Source organism: Neodiprion virginianus, chromosome 5 (genome assembly GCF_021901495.1).
Source record: "Neodiprion virginianus isolate iyNeoVirg1 chromosome 5, iyNeoVirg1.1, whole genome shotgun sequence".
In the NCBI taxonomy this organism is placed as follows: domain Eukaryota; kingdom Metazoa; phylum Arthropoda; class Insecta; order Hymenoptera; family Diprionidae; genus Neodiprion; species Neodiprion virginianus.
In genome coordinates, this window is record NC_060881.1 from 2,935,609 (window position 1) to 2,952,236 (window position 16,628).

The following is a 16,628-nucleotide window of genomic DNA, read 5'->3' on the forward strand; positions in this document are numbered from 1 at the left end:
AACAGCTTTCATTGCACGAAACTTAGACAAAAATAAAATTATATACGCATAAACTACCATTTCACGTTAATGAAATATAATAATATAAATAAAAAGACCGATATGTATGCATACATATGTGTACACATAGATTCGATTCGAATCATCTGCGCAGAACAAAATTATAACGCGTATCTCGAGAAATCACAGAATACACAGAATTATCATCGATCTAGTACAGGCAGAGTACGAGTAATATTCGTAATAAGATTCAACAGTACTTTACGTCGTATTTTCCCCGTACCGGTTTTGGGAAGTTCTTCAAAAAAGAAAACACCACCCCTGAGTCTCTTGTACGGCGATAATTGTCCTTAGGGCGAAAAAAAAAATCAAAATAAACTGTCCGAAGTAACAATATACCGAAAAATCTCAACCAAACTTCAATAACTTACTCGCAACGTGTTCCTCGACATCTTCCGCCGACAATTTTGACTCCGGCTTAACGACGACTCCAGCAGCTGGAAGTTCGCCAAAATCTTCGCTCGGCAGTCCGGCTACGGCAGCTTCCAGAACGTCCGATAGTTCGAGAATTACACCCTCGATCTCAACCGGAGATACCTTGCAAAAGATTTGAGAGACCGAGATGCAGTTAATGTTGATACATGCAAAAAATCGGTATCGTGGACTGTGAAAATGCTTACCTGATTTCCCTGATACTTGATCATCTCCTTGAGTCTATCGACGATAAAGAAATCGCCGTCCCGATCGTAGAATCCCAAATCTCCGGACCTAAGCCATCCATCAGTTTGAAGGGCTTCAGAGGTGGCCTCTTCGTTATCCAAGTAGCCCTTCATGATCGTAGGTCCTCGAAAACTGTAGAGAAGCGAGCTGGTCAAAGAAATTCAAAGCTGGGGGATAATCGCCTAAACTCACCAAAGTTCCCCCATTTCATCCGGACCGCAAATCTCGCCGGTATCACGGATCACTCGGCACTCTACGTTCGAAACAAGTTTTCCCGAACACTCGGGCTTCCCAACGGGCCCCGTCATTGTGACAAACGTAGTTTCCGTCATTCCGTAGCAGTGGTGAACTACCGCATTTCTCGGTAATTTTTCCACAGCTAGTTCCTGAACTCGTCGCGACACTTTACCAGCTGACGTCCAAACGTGACGAACGCAGGCCAAATTATCCTTAGTGAACATCGAAGATTTTCCAATCATCGCCAGCAACGACGGAATGATGTACAAGTTCTTGATCTGTAGCGAATACGATCAGTGCTAGCAATTAAAACTGGTATCGGGATCTGATCGAACCGTTATACACGACAACGTAAATAAATAATTAATACCTGATGCGTGCAAACGATTTCACTGAGGTCTTTCGCCCCCATGAGCTTAGGCACGATTATAAACTTCGATCCTTCGCACAGGCACATCAGGCCTAGTATCAGTCCGTAGGAATGAAATAACGGCATAAGGCCCAGGGCAGTTTCGCAACTGTTTGCGTACACGGAGCTCAACTTGAGCGATTCGACGACAGCTCGATGCGTTAGCACGACACCTGAAAAATTAGGGTGATTAAATTTTAACACGAAATTACCAAAGGTTCATTCGTACACTGTTATTAATTATACCTTTGGGGAGTCCCGTCGATCCACTAGACGCCAAAACGAGGGCTTCTCTGGATCCTTCGAAGCCCTTCCGGTCTCGGGTTGTGTTATTATTATTTTTGCAGACGCTCCGCAGTGATGCAAACAATGATTTACAACCTGTCGGTCCCCAGACGTAAACTCCCTTGACGAACGAATGCGCGGAACAAATGGCGTCGAAGGATTCTCCGTTTTCATACAATTTATCACCAACGAGTCTCGAACAGAGAACAATGTCGGGTTTCGTAAGGTTTAAAAAATGCCTCAGTTCTCCTAAATTAAAAAACTTGATAGAATGAAACGCGTTTAACGGCAATTAAACGTCATCCATGCTAATATTAGTCAATTTTTTTTATTGCTATTGTTAAACTTACGTTCTGTATACGTTGGGCTGAGCAACGTGCATCTGACTCCTGCATGCAAAACACCCAATAATATCCAACAATATTCCAAATTGTTCTCGGAACATATTCCGACACCCGAAGTTAGCTCTATATCTCGTAGAACCGATGCGAGGGACTCTACGTTTTCGGACAACTCGTTGAAATTCAGTTTTTCACCACTCGCAGCATTTTGCTGTTTAGAAAATTAGTAGTCAATCTCACAAGAAAAACAAAAGAAACATCTTAAATCTCATGTGATTAATATAGAAAAAACAATTAAAAAACCATCGCGAACCAGACGTATTAATAAACACACAAAAAGATTGCCAGTTTCCTTAAAGAATAAATGTAAATAATATATTCAAACAACTAACGATAAGTATAATCGCCATACGAAATAAATACCTGAATAATGTTAGAAGCGTCGAATCGTTCGCTTTGCGATTTAACGTATTTCCACACATCCCCGTTACTCGAGGGCGCGTTACTTTTCGACTGATTGAAACCCATCGTTTTACCGAATTCTTGAAATTTTATTTTACGTATTACCAACTCCGACAGTCTGAGACGTCCGAAGAATTCGCAACAGAATTCCTTCGGCAGATCATAACGTGTTCAATAAAGTTCAAGTACATCCGTATAGCGGCTGGATTAAGGGAAAAAATTGTTTTGGCACTTAAACATCTCGGACTTGTTAGTGTTAGATTCGATCAAGAGACTCTCCGCTTTGTTTATGTACGCCATAGACTGCGCTCGTATAAATAATGCTGCGAGAATCAAGGTGACAAGAATAATTCGTAAGAGAATAGAATAGACATTCACATTTTGACGTTGTAAGAACAATTTCTGATTCTCATATGTGCATGCAGAAAAGTATTTAGAAATAATATGGTCATATTTTTTCATTCCTGTTAAAAATGCTAATCGCGAAAGTTATATGCAATTGAATTTCACTGTTTTTGATATAGATATATAAATATATACTTTAAAATGATTGAAATTACAAAGTTCAATATTAAAACTCGTTGTATCTGCTTCAGTTTTGTTTTTTCAGTGGAAAAAGAAAAAGTATCCCCAAATTTTTTTTACTTCAACTAATGAAATATGAAATAAAAAATCATGAAATTACCCTGTTCAGGATCACATCATCATTACTATTATTCTATTGTTTATTTCATCTTCCGCGGTAAAAAAAATTGATTATATGGGTTATTCTTCTTTCTCCCATCTTTTTTTCTTTTTTGGTACATTGAAAAATGTAATAATAAATCTAGTACTCGTAACTATTTCTTTCAACAATATGGAAAACAAATGCATGCAATTAAAATTTCATCCTGTGATAGAAAAAATACACGCACGCGTTCGAACAGTCATATTGATGATCTATTCAAAAGAAAAGAGCACATATCGTATTTACGGATAAAATGAAACCTCGCAGAGTGCAATATTGGTGATATCAAAATTGCATTTCATTACCCGCTTAACCATCGTATATGTACAAACACATCCATAAATGGGGAGGAGGGATGATACGGGTGGTCTAGGTCATGAGAACAAAGTGTGCGATCAATTCTGCCAAAGTTTTAATATTTTATCCTTCCCTCCAGAAGCAACCCGGAGGCCATCAGGCGACCAATCGACGGCATAAACTTCGTCCGCATGTCCAGGTAGATCCTGAGCCAACTTCTTAGTTTTGATACTCCAGACTGTGAAAAAAATGTCATAAATAAAAATAATAATTTCCTAAAGTGAAAACCCTGTTTCGTTAGTGAAAAAAGTGTAAAATTCGCTTCCAGTTAGGTGATAGTAAGGCGCATTTTTTTCAACAACTACATTAAAATTGAAAAGTGTTTTCGCACCTTTCAAAGTCGAATCGGCACTACCACTAACAAGTAACCGGGAATCGGCGCTCCAAGAAACAGAGTAGACAGCCTGAACATGTCCTCTAAGCGAGGTGATATACTTCCCAGAACTTCCTTCCCACAACTTAATTGACTTGTCGAAAGAGGCGGATGCCAGGAGGCGGCCATCCGGAGAGAACTTGACATCGTTTATTAGTTGCTGATGCCCAGTCATTCGAGCTGCGATGTGAATTGAATTAAGATGTGGAAAAAAAATTCTAATCTCAAAGTAATCGGTATCGAAGCCTCACTAATTGGTTTTTTATCCTTGTCTGGGTTCCAAAAGAATAGAGTAAAGTCGTCGGAGCCAGAGACGAGTTTCTCTTGCCCCACAGCCTCGTATCGTTTTTTTGCCCGTTCCAAAAGCGAGAGGTCACCCGACGTTTCCAGCGGGTAAAACGGACCAGTTCTGAGAACATAGTCGGTGTTTAATGCCAGCGTATTCACCCAGTGTGCGTGGCCCTCGAGTGTCCTGCACAATATCCCCTGTAATCGTCCACAGTTTTATTGACTATCCATTCAAATTTTCAGGATTCTCAATACATACATCCGTGGCTCTCCAAACTTTGATAGATCTGTCCTGTGATGCAGAGTATATCAGCCCACCGCCACCCCATTTGACACACGTCACACTCTTGGTGTGACCAGCCAAGACCCTGGAAGTTTGTCCAAGCTTCGAATCCCATATCCTCAAGTCGCAGTCCTTGGAAGAACTGACAAAAAATCGGCACTCGGGGTTGCTGTGGTAAGGCTCCCAGCTGAGGTACGTAACCCACATCTTGTGCCCATTCATTGTCTTTCCTTCGATCGCCGATGACACACAAAATGTGCATTTGTTTAAACCGATGAAAATTCAAAACATCAACATCTTACCATCTCTCAAAAATACTTACCCACTTGTTTACCGCTCTCAGGATCCCACATTATTATGCTTCCATTCTTGCATGCAGATATCAATTTTTTACCGCAGGGTGACCACGCTATGCACAAAACCCAGTGTTTATGGCCTTCGCAAGTAAAGTGTGGAGTCTGAGTATGGATGTCCCAAAATCTGACCGTTGTATCACCCGAACCACTAGCCAAATGCTGACCATCTGGTGAAAACGATACCGATATCACCGCTTCCTTATGTCCTTCAAAAAAAAACAAAGATATTGCAGTAGATCAAAGTAGTCAGGGCAGAACAGGAACATTCAGCTTAGTCAGAAAAATTTGGCCATCATTATAAATGCCATTTCAATTTTTATTACATACATGTGACAGATTGAACTCAAGGCAATAGGGATACAAAACTATCAACGAAGAATACGTGCGGCAATATCCATACCTTCGAGAGATCCGGTACACCTGGTTACAGCTCTGACTTTGAAGACAGCCTGAAGCTGGTAGACGATATCGACAACATCTTCGCTGGTGCTGAAATTTTTTTCCAAACATTTCTCCAACGAAGCAGTGATCTCTGTGTCGTTTACAAAGAAGGCCAAGGGTACGGGGTCCTCCTCTTGGAGAAGAGCGTTGCAAATCAGTTGCAACTTGTCGACGGTTATGTCAACCGGTAGATCAAGCAAACCTCCGGGTAGCACTTCACCTGTGTCTGACTTGAAGCGTGACAAGACTCTCTTCACCTCAGTCGTCTCCGTATCCGTCTCCGTCTCCATCGCGTTCTGCATCCCTCGCAATCAGACGTCCTCGAAAAGAGGGAAATTGAAAAACAAACGAATGTCTAATCCACACCACGTGTGAGCCCTCAGCTGAACGTGATTGAAGATGCTGCCACATGCCGGTCAGTCGGTAAGGAAAGTTCGAGGCGAATACGGTTGGTAAGAAAGTAACATGACATTGCCTGTGCAGAAGAATTCCTTGTTTGTTTACATAGTCGACAGCAACGAACCCGGGACCACGAGGACGACTGAAATGGATGGCGATCGTCCCAGTGATGGATTGTTAACAGCGACGCTTTACTACTCTGGTATTGATAAAATTCGGGAGAAATATGCCGTATAAGTGCAGTCAACAAGTGCAGCACACGGAGCTAATCGCGTTGGCAAAATTGGCTGGAATAAATGCTACCCCAGCCGTTTTTCGGTAAATAAATACACATTATTAACATGTGCATCAGTGCAGTTTTTATTTTCGAAACATAACCTCACCTCGAGATTTTTTCATGGTCTCAACGTTCACCGTATTTTTATCGATAATTTTAGGATCATAACCGAGCTACTGGGGCTGCAAGTTCCTCCCGAAGATATCTACGCTCTTCTTCTACGAATATGTCACATACCGCGTAATAAAAAAAAAGAAAATGATGGAGAATTACCGAGGCAAAAAAGCCAAACAAAATAAAAAACCATGAGAATTAAGCAGTCGTTGTTCCTTTTACTTTTCATCATTTTACTCCTTGTCACCAAAGAGTGTATACTCTTTGCTTGTCAGAGTGCTGAAATGTTGCTCAGCAATACGTAAAATGAAACTAAAAATGATCCGTTTGGTACGGGTAGGATGTAGCCCCTTATGTCAGGCAACTTAATATCAATTATGCAACAACGGAAACAGACCTCAGGCGTACGAAAATAATCAAACCCCGGTAAAATTGTAAAAAAATTAGCGCGGATATTCTTATTGCAAAATACCTACCTTCTTCAAATATCTTATTGTAAATTCATGAATAACAAGTCTATATAAATTGGGTGAAAAAATTATTTCAGACTTCAAAATCTTCAGTTTCGAACGATTATTCCGATATTCATCTTGCTAACATTATTTACGAAGTGAGAAATAATAGCGAGATTACATCACATTACAAGATCATTTTACAACCGTTACAAGAGTTTCCAAGCAAAACTATTGGACTTTGACATTTCGATTGTTCCGAATGAAGAAGAAAAGGAAAAAGGCGTTTGTTCATGTCCACGGCAATATTGGATAAGGCCCCGCGGAATACATGACTATAAAATAAAGTAAAAATAAAGCGCAACATGCGTCACCATCCAACTTACTGGCACGTACTACTGAAGTGGGGGGGCTACTCATCTCTCTCACTCTTTCGCGATACTTTCTGTGCATGCGAATCTACCTCCAGCGTTGACTATATCCTCAGCCAACACCTCCAGTAGTAAATACTCTGACGATAAGGCAACTCGATCAGATCGGAGATGTGTTGTGCACTGTCTAAACTCTGTGCGATCCACAAATATTAAATCTTTACCACAGAATTAAATCCAATCTTATCTGCCAAGGTCATGTATTTTTAATATCTAAGGCCGACCGGTTGACCATCCTTACTCTAACCTAACCAATGATAAATCGCGTACTTCCCGCGTTGCGTCAGCATTTACATTCTGGCCGGCATGGATCTGGCTCACTGATCTCCACTGCACGCAGTAGAAATTTAGAGATCAGTGATCTGCACTGTGCTTAGCGCCCATCACACCCGTGCCCGATTTTTGGATATATCTATCATCTAGTGATCGATCCATTCTACATCTCATTTTTAATCTGTCCAAATTATATAGATTATCATGTGCATACCACAAATGAAACATATATAGTAATTGAAATAAAATATTCAATAGCGGTTTTGAATTTTCTTTCTAAACGAAATAACGCGTTTGCATTAGTGAATATAAATACAAAGCGTAAACGCTGAGGCAGATGGTGCTGCAACACATTTAACAACTGTGTGTATAGTCTACGAATAATTATGTCATTGCCTTTATACTCGTGACTAATTCTGAATAACGATCAACGTCATGCGATACATTTCGGTGATTCCCCAACAACCAGTAAATGGTGAAGAATTCTGAACCAACCGGAAGTTCTCCCCCACTATCCAGAACCACCGTGATACGAACTGACGGGGACACAACAGTGACCAACGTTAATGTGGCACAAACAAGTTCAGTTATGTACAGTTATCCAACCTATTAAAGCGGGTTTCGTGTTTGCGCGGGAAATACAAAAATTTTCATTCCATACGTAATGTGCTATTTCTGACCGAGTGGTGTTAAAAACAAACGACAATATGACGAGAACCCAGCTTAATGTAAACGTAAGACGTTGTTATTTCTGCATTGAAAATTATTTTGTAAATTGGTGGCAAGGCAAAAAAAAAAGAAAGTAAATTAATTAGTAACGGTGTTATATAAAGTATAAGCATAATATTTTTCCATGTTTTCAGAAGAAGCTCTCCAACTGCAACATCGGTTTTCCGAATGAAAAGACGCGTCTTATTAAGTAATAATAATATTTTCATTGACAAGACCTTGCACTAATTGACTTGGAAGAATATAATCTAAACGTTTTATTTCTTTTATTCCTCACAGCAACGCTGCTGATTTATTGAGTGTTCAATCTGACAGGGGCCGAGTGATTCCAACAGATAGTAAAAGCGATTTCACTCAAAACTCGTCGAAATCCAGAAACAGCTCTTATGAATCATTTAGGATATCCCACCTGATATTTGCCATAATTTTCGGATGCATCGTCGTGATCGCAATTGTATTGATGATAATAGGTAAGTGATAAGAATTTACACGAAATCACATTTTCCTCACACCCCAAGTGCTCAAAATTTTCCGCCCAATTTTTCTCATCGCATCACATTGACCGCTGTTTAAAATTTTACACTCTACCATTTCATTAATAAAGTCAAATGTTACCTGAATCATCTATAATTTCAACACAGTGCGCATGAAAGTTTGGCAACAAAGATCTTCGGAGAGAATAAGAGAAAAGAAAGTGTTCTTCCTTTTAAGCAACAACTGTAAGAATGTATGTAAGGAATGTTTACATTTTGGAATCTTACGCTTCTGATGGAAGCCCGTAAGACAGTCAAAGACCGTCTAATAATTGAAATACGGATATGCATTATCATTAATTACGATAAATTTCATTGTTGAAGATATAAATTTGATAAACTGGTAAATTCGAAAAATTAACGGCGGAGCCAGGAATCGAACCTGATATCTAGAGATGCTTGACCGGAGCCTTACTCCACTAGACCACCTAGCCGCCAAGCATCTCTAGATACCAGGTTCGATTCCTGGCTCCGCCGTTAATTTTTCGAATTTACCAGTTTATTAAATTTATATCTTCAGAATAAGAGAAACCTGCAGGGAAAAGGAGAACTGGCGCAATTAAAAATAAGTACAGTAAATTTAAATCTGAGGACCATACGCTCTAAAGATCATAGTCGGATTCCTTTCGCGACGCGTGTAATTTTGATAACCGATTATCCTCATGCTATTATGTATACAGTAAAACTCTGTGGATACCTACTTAATACAGCGTGTGAAGGTATCTTAATATAAACTGTTCGTAGAATATATGAATTGAGAATACAGAGTTCTTGGAACGAGTCGTGAGCGAATTTATTTTTTCCTTCCTCTGGTTACGGCATGCAATTTCATGCCCAAATAGCACTAGCTACTCACATTTCTTATCTACACGATCAGCAGGCACATTAAAGTTTTAATCCTGGCCGCCACCCTGGCCAGTTGACAATTGTTATCTACGATTTTGAACGTCCACTTCGTTAGTTAATGTTATATATTTATTTATAACGATAATGACCGTCGATCAAAGAATACTGACGATTTTTGTATTGGTACAAGAGTCGTACGAAATTTGTAAATTATTTTAAGATCTGTGCAGTCGGAGGTAGAATCTGTATAAATCATCATTTCAAAAAACCACATACTACTTTAGAGTTTAAAAAATAATGACAGTAAATATATACGCATATGCTTACTACCCGAAAAGTGAATGGGTAGTTACTGCAATTATAGATGTAAAATGTATATAAAATTTATTTTTAATCATGTTGCCATTTTCAAAAAAAAAATTATAAAAATTTTATTTACAAGGTTTAAATCCAATGAATTTTTCTCCCGTACTAGAATTTTTTTGTATACGAGATTTGCGGTAGCATAAACTTTGACTTTATTCCCTTGTCGCATAATGTACTATTAATTATTTTGTTTTCGTAAATTTTTGAAAAGTTCTATGGAGTTCGCATCCTAGGGTAAAGACTCCTTTGGGAATAATCGAGGGTCATTACAAAATATCGAGCGAGGGACGTCGGTTCGAAGCCTACGAAGGGATACCCTACGGCCAACCGCCAATCAAGGAGCACAGATTCAGGGTATAAAATGCTAATTCTTCTCCACTCTTAATACACGTGAACATGTCTACGTTCACAAATTCCAGTAGATGTAAGGAATCGATAAACTTCTAACGCAGATTCCGAGGCCGGTAACGTCATGGAAAGGTGTCCGGATGGCGAAAAAATTTGGCTCACCCTGTTATCGTTGGGGCCCAATTCCTGCAGTACGAGGACCGAAGGACGCGGCCAAGGATTCGGAGGATTGCCTTTACTTAAATGTGTACTCACCAATAACCGATCACCGTAAACTAACCGGACGACGAACGGATCTGCTGCCGGTTATAGTATTTATTCACGGTGGGGCCTTTCGGTCCGGAAGTGGAATGCAGTACGGTCCCGAGTACTTGCTCAACGAAGACGTTGTCCTGGTCACAATAAACTACAGGCTTGGACCACTTGGTGAGCTTCAAATAGTTTCGCGAACTTACTCAAATTCCCAAGAAATAAAAATGTCGACGAGATATGACGTTGCTGGTTATGCAGGTTTCCTTAGTACGGAGGATCACGTTGTGCCTGGAAACATGGGGCTCAAGGATCAAGTGGTAGCGCTGCGATGGGTTCAGGATAATATTAAATCCTTCGGAGGAAATCCAAAAAAAGTCACGATCGTTGGGCACAGTGCAGGCGGTGTCAGCGTGCATTACCATTACTTGACCAACATCACGAAGGGCTTGTTTCATAGTGAGTGGAACTCCAACAATGTCCACGATTTAAGAAGCAAACCGTTCACCATGAACTTTTTGTCTATTATGCCTGTACAATCATTTCATTACTTCTCATCTATAGACGGAATTTCACTAAGTGGCACCGCACTGAACTGTTGGGCGCAGACCGAAAACTCTCTCAACAAGACTAAGCAGCTTGCGGCAAACTTAGGATGCCCGGATTCCACTGTCGAGGACATGATCGATTGTTTGAGGGGTCAATCCGCCCACAATATCACCTATGGTGCCGCAGATTTTACCGTAAGTATATTTGCAAATACTAAGTATATCATCGAGAAGAAATGAAAGAATGTGATATGTTAACGCGATCAATCTAATTACTTCGATATTGAAAATTTTACAATCCTATACTTCTAATCCTGAACAAAATCATGACGTGAAATTACTAACAATTATTTGAAAATTCTTTCAAGACCTTCGCTTGAAATTATTTCACTATATCCCACATGTTGGAAACAATCTGCATTGAAGAGGTAAAGAATTGTTGTGCCCGAACAAATTCATACGCGTCAATAGGAACTGGGAAAAACCGTTCTCCATATCTTTTCTAAACATACAATATTAAAATTCTACGAACGATGAATCACATTTCCCGTGTCTTCATTTCCTACTAAACGTTATCATCACACAGATCGACATACTCTTATATCATACGGAAAATACTCTTCGAACGAGATTCTCTGGATGTGACGATAAGGCGAATTACTCAACACCGCGTGACTTGTTTCAGCCGTGGTTGGACAATCCGTTCACCCCATTTGGACCTGTGGTGGAAAAGGGAGGTAGCGAATTCACTTTCATCGATAAACCGCCAATCGAAGTAATTAACACGCGCCAGGCTCAAGACCTCCCATGGATTACAGGAGTAGTTAGCGAGGACGGTTTATTCCCGGGTGCCGGTAATTACAATCATGCATATTATATCTTGATGATGAATGATCATTCGAATGAATTGCCTTTATTTCTTTTCCACGCATTAAGAGCTCTTATAAAACATATTGAGAAGAAAAATAGTATATTGTGTAACAAGGAGGCAAACTCGGTATTTTCGAACCAGTCATAGTTTGCAATATGAGTCGTAGGTGAGCCGAAGACGAATACTGCAAATACGCGAGAGAATAGACCGTTGCCTCCTTGTTGCACACGATTTTTTATGCAATGAAAATATGTTATGCGTTTTTTCACGAAGCACGAAATTGAGGTTAGGGTCGAGTAATGTCGGATTTGTTCGCGACAACGCATGCGCGGAGTACAGAAAATACCACTATTCAACTCCTAGGACTTAAAAGTGGTCTTTTAAGTAATCCGCGCATGCGCATTCGCAGAGTAACTCGACCGTAATAGAAACGGATACCTTGGGCGTGTTCGGAAATTGACTGAAAGTACTGTCAGTACTGAAAATCTACAGTATACGTCGCTTGGACTATACCATTTTCAGTACTGACAGTACTTTCAGTCAATTTCCGAACACGCCCTTTGTGTACGGAAAATGGGCGTGAAAAAACGCGTAGAACATGCTCGGGTTATGTAAAAAAGCGTTACCCTGAATGAAACTAAATAACGATTAAAAGATTTTCCTACTCACAGAATTTGTAGCAAACAAAACACGGCTTAAAGATTTGAATGAAAATTGGCTCGCATACGCACCCCATTTGCTGGATTACAACTTTACGATACCACTGAAAGATCAGAATGGGATAAGTACATTAATCAGGAAAAGTTACCTGGGTAACAGAGCAATCGACAGTAGTACTGTAAATGACACTGTGCGTATGATGAGCGATCGATTGTTCGGTTACCACGCAGCGGAAGCTGCAAGGCTACAAGCACGAGCTGGTAACTCCGTATTATTTTATTATTTCTCGTACCGAGGTACCTACAGCTTCAGTCAGTGGTTCTCCAGCACTGACCAAAACTTTGGTAATTTCTTCTGCATCCTAATATTTTTTTTTTTTACTCTAAATTCAAATAACTCGAGTATATACAATAAATATTATGAGATTTGCATGATTATTTTTTTTTTTTAACAGGGGTCTGTCACGGTGACGATCTTGCCTATGTTATGCATTCGTTTTTTAATGCAACAACTACGAAACGGGACCGGGAAATGCAAAAGGTGCTTGTTAAACTTTGGGTGTCATTTGCGAGCAAAAGGTGAGTGTGAAACAAATTTTGCTGCCTATAGTCTTTCTTAATTAGTCAAACCGTGGATTTATCTAGATAATCATTTATCTATTTCTCAAGACTGAATGTACTATTGCCCAAACATGGGATATAAATTTTCTATTCTCAGCTTCGCCTTGATAAATTAAACATAATTATGCAGTGACCAATCGCTCTTACGATAATGTAATCTTTTCAGCAAACCCAACGTACACTGGCCGACAATAAACTCGGAAACAGATGATTTTTATTATCTGTACATTGCAGGACCGCAAAATCTCAGCATAGAAAGAACCAGGGACTTTGGAAGGGAAAGTTTTTGGCACAGTATCGGTTTTAATGAGAACATTTTGCCAACAACAACGACGACTGCGAATTAATCGCAAAAAATATTTTCAAAATCATCTCTAAGAGCGTGGAATAAATCGAAGATGAATAGCCGGCAATCCCGCGGCGCGGTCCAATTAAAAAAAGAAAATAACTGATTACATAATTCCATTATTTTCTTTTATTTTTTCAAGCTAAGTAATCGTTTTGCACACGCAGTAACAACTAGGTATACGTAATTTATCGTGTGACTTAATTTTCTTTATTAATATTGACATATTTAGCAACGATGTATTAATATTATTGTTATTATCGTAATCGAGACGAGTCGTGACGAGATCTACAACAAAAATTTATAGGGAATGATTTTGTGGAACGATGAATGGACGAGAAAAGATGTCCACCTAATAGGTTTCTATTTTGTGATATATATAAACGCTTGTGATGCTTTTTTGTACTGGTATCTTAGATTACTATGACAGGTACCACAACAGGTATTTACTACAGCAACTCTACAAAGTAGAAAATTTTTTTCCTTCTCATACAATATTCAAAACGGTATTTAATTTGAATTAAATCGAATGATACGTGCAAGCTTGTTTTTGACGTGTTTATGTCAAACATGTGAAACCTCCGTAAATGATTTATAGATCATTCAAGACATGTGCAGGCTGTATGTAAAATGATCTCTGATGGTTGAATTGATGCAATGGTGATGCATAATAAGAATTTGTGATATACATAATAGCAACGTTATAAAAACTGTTTGTCGAAAATATGTGATAATGAAATAAACAGTATATCATTTTTCATAAAGTTCTCCAGGTGTCTTTTATTTCTCGTTTGACGTTTTCGTTCAGAAATTGATAAGGCATAACTTTTCATTATGCAGCCCAGTTGCCAAAAAGAAATCTTAAACGTATAGATGAAAATTGCGTTGGAATGATACTTACCTTGTCTGAAGCACGGCATTTGCACGTTACTTACACTAATTCAATCACTCACGCACAACAATATGTTCACCATAGACTACAATTCACCGCCGCGGTGGAAAGAGACGCCGCACCAAACTTACGCCATTGAATGCCCGAATCGTACTGTGGCCTCAAGTATGTCAAACGCCTGATGAGGGATGGCGGTTGAAATTTGAACCATTGGAATTGCGTACAGCAGACAAGAAGTGCGTACAGAGTGGAGCCTGTATATTCCCGCTAGATGTCGTTTTTTCACTCTTATTCTTAATTCGAGCTAGAACTGACGATGACGTAATTGAAGAAGGAAGTTTACCGTGATTATTATTGATGCTGAAAACAAATAAAATTCAATCGACGATTAATGGCCGACTGATGATTGGCGGGAAAATAGGACATATTGTTAAATAATAGTAAGGAAAGCAGGAACTTATGCATATACTTGACGGGTTTCCTTGAATATTTCGTGTGCGTTTACGAATACGCTTCGTTATTTCGTTCTCGGAATATATACATTTCATGTTTTCCCCCCTTGCGTCCGTTGCAGTACCGATGTGAGAAATAGAAGGCTGTGGATTTGACAAAAGTGTGGCGCCATATTGCCTGCTTGTGTTTGGTTGCCGTTGTGGCGCGTGGTCAAGAAAGAATTATTATCTCTCAACAGAGTCGCCATGTCCGATAATCAGGTGAGAGTAACTGTGAGAAACTAATCAAACCTCAAACCATAATTACAATTTCTTTATTTCTCTGCCAGACCAATTTTACCTCGCTTACAGTCAGCCCGCTATAACCTTTCCGTCTTTCAGGAACAGAAGCCCGAAGCCGGCCCAGGTGACGCGAATTCAGAGTATATCAAACTCAAAGTCGTAGGAAATGTGAGTATCATCACAGGATATAAAAATCTGGCTGTACAAATTATAAGGAAGACTTCTCTAACCTCATACTTGCAACAACGAATTAAATTTTGTTAAATTCTATTTTTTTCTCTTCCCCTCCACAGGACAGCAATGAAATTCACTTCAGAGTTAAGATGACCACACAAATGGGAAAGCTGAAAAAATCTTACAGCGATCGTGTGGTTAGTTCAATAAGTCTTAGGTTATCAATAGTTTTCGACAGTAATTATTTATAATTTAAGATACTTGGAAGAAAAATTTTTTTTGTTATCACGACATAACTTCCCCCTCTTGTTTATTGTTGGAATCCGAAGAAAAACAGTAGTCGCCGTTAATCGATACTTGGCTACATTGTTTGCTAGAATCTAATCACAAATAATTGCAAGCTCTGTTTAAATTTAGTCAAATTATTCAATTTCGCACTATCTTATCCCCAAGTTATGCCAAGTTTCTAATCTCTGAATCATCGATCAACATAGTAATTTATGATATAATTTTCCATCAGGGAGTTCCAATGACATCGCTCAGGTTTCTTTTTGATGGCAAGAGAATTAATGATGACGAAACGCCAAAGCAGGTACGCCATTTTGCCAAGATCTATTCTACTCATTATTTCAATTATATGATTTTTAACAATGTGTGTAAACACTGGATCTCCTGGCGAACAGTAGTTTTCTGAATATCAATTTTTATAAACGTTACTTCTAAACTTTTGAGTCTATCAACTTTTGTATAATGTAGTTAACACTGAGAACATCCTGAATCTTTTCCGATTTCTTAAAAACCTAGAACACTGAAAAAATGTACAGACAAAAGGTGTAAAAACAAATACGTATACCGAAGATTGAGACACTATAAGTTTCAATTTCACTTTCAACAGCAATGCGCAAAAATTTTACCTTTAAAACTGATTCAAATATTATATTTCAATATTCGTAGTGATTTTCAACATTTTTTCAGTTGGAAATGGAAAATGACGATGTCATTGAAGTCTATCAGGAGCAGACGGGTGGTCAGTACTGAAGGATCAAAAGGGAAAGGCCATGTAATTTGGTTTTAATATGTTTAAAGTGAAAGTGATTAACGTATAAAAAGAATGAATCTAAAAAAAACAAAAAAATGGACAAGATTAATGATATGCATATGTATGTTTAAAAAAATCATTTGTAATTTAATTTCAACAATTTACCCTCGATGTGCTGTTTTACATTCCTATAACATAATGACGGGTTGACGAATTCTGTTTATTAGCCTTGCTCTCGAGCTGCGCTCAATCGTCTACAAACAATCTCGTCTAACAGTGCGTGCAATTTGCGATTATTATCTTATCAGCGCATAGATTGACAATTATACTGTCACAATGCTACTAACCATGATTTTTAAAACTATCTGTAGATAGCAATGCAATCGTCGAATATCTGGTTTCGCGTTTATAAATACGGTAGAACCTAGGTGTTGCGATATTGAACTTT

The 16,628-nt window shown here is 38.9% G+C and overlaps 4 protein-coding genes across 7 annotated transcripts in view; 2 read left to right on the forward strand and 2 right to left on the reverse strand.

Annotated features, from left to right (window-relative positions):
- Positions 1 to 2,545, reverse strand: part of LOC124304613 (luciferin 4-monooxygenase-like) — a 49,498-nt gene extending 46,953 nt beyond the window's left edge. Inside the window, exons 1-8 of one of the 2 annotated variants that reach the window (XM_046763080.1) lie at positions 2,416 to 2,545; positions 2,002 to 2,203; positions 1,613 to 1,900; positions 1,328 to 1,539; positions 913 to 1,235; positions 681 to 852; positions 432 to 597; positions 72 to 349 (exon numbers count right to left, since the gene is read on the reverse strand). In XM_046763080.1, coding sequence (XP_046619036.1) covers positions 204 to 349; positions 432 to 597; positions 681 to 852; positions 913 to 1,235; positions 1,328 to 1,539; positions 1,613 to 1,900; positions 2,002 to 2,203; positions 2,416 to 2,520 — 1,614 coding nt within the window. In that variant the 5' untranslated portion in view covers positions 2,521 to 2,545 and the 3' untranslated portion in view covers positions 72 to 203. Of the gene's footprint in view, positions 1 to 71; positions 350 to 431; positions 598 to 680; positions 853 to 912; positions 1,236 to 1,327; positions 1,540 to 1,612; positions 1,901 to 2,001; positions 2,204 to 2,415 lie in introns of those variants that run through there. The other variant, XM_046763081.1, reaches the window with a different exon arrangement.
- On the reverse strand, positions 2,519 to 5,791 carry LOC124304616 (notchless protein homolog 1). Of its 2 annotated transcripts, XR_006908230.1 has the most exons (7): positions 5,239 to 5,791; positions 4,805 to 5,044; positions 4,459 to 4,712; positions 4,163 to 4,397; positions 3,870 to 4,091; positions 3,487 to 3,716; positions 2,519 to 2,656 (listed from the first exon to the last, which is right to left on the reverse strand). XR_006908230.1 is itself a non-coding variant. In XM_046763085.1 (6 exons), the coding sequence occupies exons 1-6, from the start codon at positions 5,579 to 5,581 to the stop codon at positions 3,577 to 3,579; spliced, it is 1,434 nt and encodes a 477-aa protein (XP_046619041.1). In that variant the 5' UTR covers positions 5,582 to 5,628; the 3' UTR covers positions 2,676 to 3,576. The 2 variants fall into 2 exon arrangements, 1 of the variants encoding a protein (XP_046619041.1); XM_046763085.1 differs by lacking the exon at positions 2,519 to 2,656 and having other exon boundaries at positions 2,676 to 3,716; positions 5,239 to 5,628.
- Positions 5,792 to 6,921: 1,130 nt separating this feature from the next.
- Positions 6,922 to 14,066, forward strand: LOC124304606 (venom carboxylesterase-6-like). The gene is made up of 11 exons (XM_046763071.1): positions 6,922 to 7,959; positions 8,089 to 8,144; positions 8,234 to 8,424; positions 9,911 to 10,053; positions 10,152 to 10,473; positions 10,558 to 10,755; positions 10,861 to 11,039; positions 11,530 to 11,698; positions 12,387 to 12,719; positions 12,830 to 12,953; positions 13,162 to 14,066. The coding sequence occupies exons 1-11, from the start codon at positions 7,933 to 7,935 to the stop codon at positions 13,340 to 13,342; spliced, it is 1,923 nt and encodes a 640-aa protein (XP_046619027.1). The 5' UTR covers positions 6,922 to 7,932; the 3' UTR covers positions 13,343 to 14,066.
- A 722-nt stretch (positions 14,067 to 14,788) lies between these two features.
- On the forward strand, positions 14,789 to 16,351 carry LOC124304617 (small ubiquitin-related modifier-like). Of its 2 annotated transcripts, none has more exons than XM_046763086.1 (5): positions 14,789 to 14,946; positions 15,067 to 15,135; positions 15,261 to 15,338; positions 15,662 to 15,733; positions 16,117 to 16,351. In XM_046763086.1, exons 1-5 carry the CDS (start codon positions 14,932 to 14,934, stop codon positions 16,177 to 16,179), a joined length of 297 nt encoding a protein of 98 aa, XP_046619042.1. In that variant the 5' UTR covers positions 14,789 to 14,931; the 3' UTR covers positions 16,180 to 16,351. The 2 variants fall into 2 exon arrangements, with proteins under 2 accessions (XP_046619042.1, XP_046619043.1); XM_046763087.1 differs by having other exon boundaries at positions 14,808 to 14,946; positions 15,073 to 15,135.
- Positions 16,352 to 16,628: the final 277 nt, after the last annotated feature.